Genomic DNA, 7786 nt, shown 5'->3' with positions numbered 1-7786 from the left:
GCGATCACCCACAGGTAGGTAGAAAACCTATACATAATAACCAAAACTAAAAATCAATAACAAGTCAATCAAACGATAGTTTAAAGTGCGATCCGAACCACTATGTGCCTCCACCAGGTATCGAACCCGGGACTCCTTGATTGCAAGGCGAAAACGTATTCACGGCGCAATCGAGAAGGCAGTTATAAATATCTGATACATAAAAAATATCAAATAAATTCCCTTATATGTATTACATACTAATGTATTTTTACATGTTTAGTAATTTACTTTTATATTTAATAACATTATAAATATTAATCATATAGGCTCTTTCTTCTCAGTTGCTTGGTAGAAAATTTGAAAAGTTTCATGCACATACATAATATATATGTATAGTTTGTGTATGTCTGTGTAGACCACAATCTTCTTGCTCCCCCCAAAAAAATCAATCTTCAATGATTTCGCGCCCTGGTAGGGTATGTAGCTGCCTGGCAAAGTCCTCATTCCGTAAATTCACGAACTGCATGAAATCAGAGAAAGACATATATTCCCCCCTCGTTTTCAGAAAACCTGTTTCACAACCCACCCTTGTCCTTTCTGTGGTGAAGGACACTCCAGTGGGACAATGAATCTTCCCCCCCTATTTACTGCGAGCAGCAAAAGAAGACGGCCGCGCCATCTACTGGCCACCGATGGAAATGCAATTTCAAAGCGCAGCGAGGTTTAAATGTAGCTTCCACTTCTATTCCCTAACTTTTCTATGGTGTCACGTTATTACAATCTCTGTGAAACGTATTGTCCGCCACTGACTACAGTTCTGTGATGGTCTTCTTATGAAGTATCGCTATCATGCTTGTGTAACTTTATGGTTCAGCCGGTCAAAAACTTGCTTCAGTGATTATGCAGGTGAAGTGCGCAGTAAGAGAACGTGTCGAATAATAATTAAGTCACGTCAAAATGAAGAGAATGGGTCAGTAAAAACAACTCATCAAAATGTGTAACGTGCATGCAACGAGAAGTGACTTGTTTTTTCTCGAATGAGTGGCTCTTCGAATACACAAAGTGTGGAAAAGTGCTTGCGATTCTTTTTCTTTGTCTTCAAAACGCCGGTACTTTGGTTTGCCCATAAACCTTACTGATTTACATTTCTGGACAATAAACCGCTGTCCGCTCTTCAGTTGAAGTTCAGTCTGATTGCGATGGTTTACACTAGAGGGCAGGACGGGATGTCAGCTGTTTCATCCTGGTGCATGTGGCGGGTCAAAAGGTGGAAAGTTGAAGGTCGACATGCAGAGATTTTTAGAGGTTGTTGGCTTCCTACTATCGAGTTTTGCCCGGTGAAGTTACCAAGACCTAGAATAAACAATTTGTGTTCAACTAGGCAAGTTCATCAAAAAGTCATGAGTTCGATAGAAGTTGCGAAAAAAGCCGCAGCATATTGTGCTGTAAACACATACGTGAAGGTAGGTTTCACTTGTATATTTCTCTTGATATCTTATTCTTTTTTTACTTTATTTTTTAAAATAAAAGTTATCGATGAAGTACACTGTAGATTGTGATTTGCCAGTAGGAATGTAAACCAGCAACATCCAGGAACTGTTGTATGAAAGTTAATTAGATTCATCAAAAAAACTCGTACGTTTTAACGGCGATTTTCTGCATAATATATAGATGGACAGACGATATTCTGATTTTACAAATTAGGTTTAAGATCAGCAGTTAAGGAATTGGTAAAACTTTCATATCCGGTAAACTGCTCTAACTCGTTTATTCAGTTATTTTTAACATTGGTACTTACCTATTCTGCATTGAGAAAGATTCTTTAAGGTGGGATTTTGCTTTGGTACTTGTTTAATATCCTTCTGACACATTTATTCCTGTAGCACTGTCGAACATCGGAAGGTGTTTTGTGTGATGTGGGAATGTTTCATAGCTGAAATTCATGTTGTTCGTTGAAAATTAATTCTCCGACGGAGAATAGCTAGCCCCACGAACCATTGGCGCGTGGATAGGTTAGTTCTGTTAGGTTAGGAAACATAGTTAAAATTTGGTGTCGTGTTACTATCAGGATCTAGAAATTGGAAATAATTGCGAACCATTGGCGCGTGGTTAGGTTAGTTCTGTTAGGTTAGGAAACATATAACTTGACAAGTTTAAAAACAAGACGCTGCAATCCATTGTTTGCGCAACTCACATCACATTTCCCCTCTCCATTGTCTGCGGCGACGTTCGTTCGCAGTGTTGCAATCCGGAGGCAGTGGAATTGTCAGAATTTTCAACGAAATTTGAATGTGAAAGGCATGAATTAGTATCCCCTAACCTACACTACCTATTGATTACGCTAAATTCTAAATACATTTTTATATTATCCCTTTAAACCTTAAATGAATTAAGTTATGTTAGGGATATTTCTTACCAGCATAAGAAATGTATGAAATAAAACGATAGAAAAATGAAAAATATATAAACGATAGAACTGAGCTCACCTTCTAAATGCTTTCCGGTTTTCCTTCTTCAGTTTCACTCTCCCACTCATCCGAGTCTGTGTCTAACGATGAATATGTGTCCGTGTCTGAATCGGCTTCACCAAGTCTAATTATCAGTTCATCTACACGCTCGTCCGTAAGTCGATCTCTTTCAAAGTTTCAATGCTTTAGAAAAGAACACAGGCAAGCGTGTTATCAGATTGCCTTCTCGTAGTGATTGTTGTACGATAAACAAACGAACCACCACCCCACTTGGTTAAAAAAAAAAAAGGCCACTGCTCGATGTCGCATTCGGAAAATGAAGTCATTCGCCCTGTAGTTTCTCTTTGTTATAAACCTTAACGCACGTGCGTAATACTACAGTTTGCGATCGGCGCACCGCACGCATTTTCAAAGACCGGATTAAATAAAATGAACCACTGATATAATAGGAGCCTGCATGCACCGTCACGCTAAACAGTGAAAATCGTTTGTCATATTTGTTTTAGCTTAATTTTGCTGAGTCTGCACCACTGGTATTCTCAACGCCAGACCAGTGAGTAGAAGAGTGGTGGGGAGGATGACGTAATAGGAAGTGCTCCGCAGCGATCTGCGCATATCGGGACTTAACTTGTCAGGCTATAGTTCAAATTTCATCAAAACAATGTTGATACACCTTCAGGAATGTTCCGCGAAGTAGATACGTAAGTACGAATGTCAAAAATTGACGAAACGAAAAAATTAGAGGTGTCCGAAGGATAGTAAATTTTTACTTTTGCTTTTTGTAAGAAAATATTTCGTATTTTGGACATATAGAGTAGTTTTCGTTCTTTCTTCCCTTCCGTAGCCCCACGAACCATTCACGTTAGCCCCACGAACCATTTACATTAGCCCCACGAACCATTCACATTAGCCCCACGAACCATTCACATTAGCCCCACGAACCATTCATGTTAGCACCACGAACCATTCACGTTAGCCCCACGAACCATGCACGGCAAGGTTAGGTTTGGTTAAGTAAGACAGACAAAGTTAAAATTTTTATTCAACATTACAACTTACGTACATCCTGCAGTTACAAAAACGCAGGTATGGAAACACTGACCGGGGATTACATCATCAAATGAATGCAAAATTTGATTCACATAGTACAACGAAATCCACGCAAGAGCTTACGTACATTAGAGGTCTGCACGGGCTCGGGCCTAGGCCCGGGCCGGACTCGGGCCATAAATAACCAGAACTTCTCGGGCTCGGGTCGGGCCCGGGCCTCGTGGCTATTTTGTTAGCGAATATTGTCATCGAAAAATAATTTTTAATTATTGAAATTATGGTTTACTTCGAGAATGAGAATACTTTTTTTTATAACAGCTAGTTAACGAAGTACAACAGTGCCCATTTTCTTTTCAAATGCTGAATTGGAAAGTAATTTTAATTATGTTTTCGGGCTCGGGCCGGGCTCATGTTTACTTATTATCGGACTCGGGTCGGGTTCGGGTTTCTTTTCCTCGGGCCGGGCCGGACTCGGGCCTTACAATTTAGGCCCGTGCAGACCTCTAACGTACATCGGACAGACATAAATCAAGAAAAATAAATGATTTAGCAGCCTCAGAAATTTAACGATGCGAGAAAACTCTTCTATGACCGTTCAAAAGTCTACAGAAACTCAGTTCAGTAAGTACTTTCTCCTGTAAATTTGAAGAAATCCGGTTATGAAAGTTTTACCAAGGAATTAATGCATCACATGCATACATATTAAGGCTTGCCATTACAGTAAAGTTCAAATATACATGTACACAAATTGTCTATTGGTGTGTAAGGAGGTTGGTAACCTTTTGAGTAGGCACCCAAATGTCAACCTCACTTCCACATAGTACACCCTGGTAACTGCATTGTTGCAGGCTATCAAGGTTCTGGTGTCTGGACCTACGGCCAGGATAATTATTTGTAGGGCTGTGTTTTAACCTTCCATGTACTGAGTGCCCCCTTTAAAGCCTCGGTTCCATGCGTTTGATGATGTAACTCCCCTGTCAATGTTTCCAACCCTGCTGTAATATTACTACGACCCCCACATTTTAACTATGCTTGCCTAACCTAACCTTACTGTGAATGGTTCGTGGGGCTATCCGTGAATGGTTTGTGGGGCTACCCATGCATGGTTCTACGAATCCTTAATTTTAGGTATGAGCATAATTTGAAACCCGGGAAAAAATACAAAATTAATAACACGAATCTAAGAATTTTTTGGTAAAGAAGGTTGGAAACACTGCATACCCACTCGAAATCGACAAAACACGAGCACGATGCGCGATGATCCAGTACGCTCGTGCCATATTGTGTGCTAAGGAAGCGGAAAAAAGCCAGAACACGTATTGTGAAAAATGGACATTATTTTCTTGAGGAATTCATAGTAATAACTTGAAGGATGTTCTGCAATGCAGAATACGTAAGTAGAAATGTTAAAAATTACGAAATAAATGAGTTATAGGTGTTTTCACTAGATCACAGTAATACCTGTTTTATTTAATGTAGACGTGGTTCCAGCGTTAGGGAAGCACAAATAACTGAGATATTTTATCCCAAAGAATGGCCCTCGTAAGTTAAAACCTGCAATTTCGAAGTATTTTCACCGCTTTTTGTTAGTAGAAACTGTTTGTATGCACACTAAAATAGTGAAAGAACATGCCGAAAATAACTATCAGTACCAAACCTGAGAACCCTAACCTACCTAACTAGGTAAAATTATTATAGCTGCTGTTGCGGAAAGTTGTTTTGGGTTATATATCCACTTGCATGAAGCCTTTGGTCTGTTCTCCTCACCGTAAAGTAACTTGCTAAGGTAACAGACGTACTTTACTTCACCATAACACATTTCCGAGAGCTAAAATCAACTGAGAAAATTCTTAAACAACAAAATCTTCATAAACCATGCAAGATATTTCACCTTCTCTTGGGGGTACAGAGGGTCAAGGGTACCCAGCCTTTGCTTGGAGATTTTAATTCTCGGAGACAGATGTCGATTTTAAGCTATGGTAAGGAGCTGGCTCCCTATCATGTGGAGGGTGCAAAATATTGCCCAAGTTCCTTTTGTTTTATTGCTATTTCGTCATGCTACGAATGCAATTTTTACATGGTTCGATTTTGATGTGCGTCTGTTAACACATACTGTGGAGTTTAGGCGATTACTTAAGGTTTTGTTCAATAAATGCTTTCATGGTTAGGTTAGGCAGGTTTGGTTTGGTTCCCTTAGCATAAAAATAAAGTCCCTAAATGCATTCTACTAACGTTCCGATTTAATTCTACATTCATTCCCACGCTTCTACGATACTTACTGTCACTTGTTGACTAAGAATATCTTGTCCATGAGAAGTGCGTTAGGTAATTTTAAAGGTTTTTTTAATAAATAAATAACTTTTTCGAGTCCAAACATTGCTCATTACTTTAAGGAAGGCTCAAATTTCGTGTGACTATTTTCAAGATTCTACGATAATTAGTCTTTGTGCTAGGAGAAATCATAAAACAATCTGAACCGTTACCGTACATTCCACATTAGCAGATGGGATATTGCGTACTGTTTCATAAATGTATTATAAAGTAAAGTAAATCAAAACGAAGGACTGAAAACTTAATGAAACCAAAATAAAAGTGAAAGGCCCAAGTTCCTTTTATTTCATTGCAATTTCATCATGCTACGTGCAATTTTAACGGTTCGATTGTGATTTACTGCGGAGTTTTAGTGATTACTTAAGATTTTGTTCAATATATGTTTTCGTAGTTAGCTTAGACAGGCCAGGTTTGGTTCTCTTAGCATTAAAATAAAATCTCTAATTACATTCTACTAAGGTTCCGATTTACTTCTACATCTTAGTCTACGATACTTAGTCACTTATCAATGGAAAACATTGTCCATGCTATAATTAGACTTCCTGCTAGGAGAATTCAAAAAAAAAAAAATTCATAAAACAATCAGATCCGTTACCATCTCTGTTACATCAATAGGATTCTTTGCATGAGAGCAGCAATTAGTTTACTGTCATCTTGGATACGGACTGCTACCGCCATCTACTTCACATACATGAGGGGAAAAGGGATATTTTGTCACTACATGCTTTCATTGTTAGGCAGGTCAGTCAATAAAATATCCCTAAATCCTTTTGTTGTTAGGTTAGGTGAGTCACGTTTAGGCCTCTGAGGATTAAAGTAATGCCCCTAAATGCTACACTGATCACGCATTATCTGGTCTCAAACACAAAATCCCTTCAAGCCTTGCATGAAAAATCCTCAAAAACTCATGTCCAACCCGACCGAAAGCCAAGAACGCCTCTTCGCGCAAGCTACATTTCAAATTGCAATTTCTCCTGTAACTAATATTTAATGAAGCTTTTAACTATACTAATTGGTTTCCAGTGACGTGCGGTGACGTCGATACTTGGGGTAGCAATGAGTGGCGTGCCCAACGGGTCATAATCCCCCCCCCCCTTTTAGGGCCCAGTATTCCTAAAAGAAGAACGTCAAATACAGGAAAAATTGCAAAGTTAGGAATGAGTACAAAAAATTGTACACATAACTTCCACCCACTTTCGAAAATCAAAAAGAGCCAGAGATGCCGGATTTAAATCTCGGCTTGGCAATGGGTGATCTTTGTGTTTCCCTTCATCAATTCTATCGTATCGTCTTCGCGATTAGCCAAAATAGCGGAAAGCGAAGTAAAATAAACCAAATGAATGATTTGATTTGATTCGCTTTTTTGACACATTTGGTTAATCGCGAAGATGATACGACAAAATCAATGAAGGGACAAACACAAAGAACACCCATGTCCAGGTAGGGGTTCGAACCTGGATCTCCTGGTGTTGTAGCGCGTTGTGATAACCACCCCCCCCCCCCCCGGTTGGTTGATTTGATGGTTGATTTGACGATTTAAGTCCATGTTATACACAGAAAGGCTAATCGGGACTAGACCTGTAGTTTAATGTGGGATCCGAACCACTATATACCTCCATCGGGTACAGATCCGGGACCACTTGCACTCCCCCACAGAGGTCGGCCGACAACAAACATGTGAGGTAGGCGCTAACCATTCGGATACGTGGGTATCGGTAAAGCAAACTGCATTTTTCCTGAGTAGTAATTTTCAATTGAATTTTTGAAATACCATCTTTATATATGATTAACGTTTTTTTCAAAAATTTTGCATTGCTTGATTTCCCTAATTTCCCCATCTCACGATCTCGTTACTGAAGGATCTGGGCTCGAGCCCTGGCCTTTGCATGAGTGTTTCTTTGCAACCAATCTTCACCCGTTTAATTTAATCAACGTTCATCGTCATGGCAGAAATT

The 7786-nt window shown here is 39.4% G+C and overlaps 1 protein-coding gene across 1 annotated transcript in view; it reads left to right on the top strand.

The window, feature by feature from the left end:
• Positions 1-1040: 1040 nt before the first annotated feature.
• The window catches only part of LOC146004241 (ribose-5-phosphate isomerase-like), a 56679-nt gene continuing 49933 nt past the window's right edge, over positions 1041-7786 (top strand). Inside the window, exon 1 of the mRNA XM_083142923.1 lies at positions 1041-1445. Coding sequence (XP_082999049.1) covers positions 1182-1445 — 264 coding nt within the window. The 5' untranslated portion in view covers positions 1041-1181. The remainder of the gene's footprint in view (positions 1446-7786) is intronic.

The sequence above is a fragment of the Lepisma saccharinum genome, chromosome 21, assembly GCF_977018435.1.
Source record: "Lepisma saccharinum chromosome 21, izLepSacc3.1, whole genome shotgun sequence".
In the NCBI taxonomy this organism is placed as follows: Eukaryota; Metazoa; Arthropoda; class Insecta; order Zygentoma; family Lepismatidae; genus Lepisma; species Lepisma saccharinum.
Note: the sequence above shows the minus strand (reverse complement) of the source record. Positions and strands in the feature narration are given on the sequence as shown.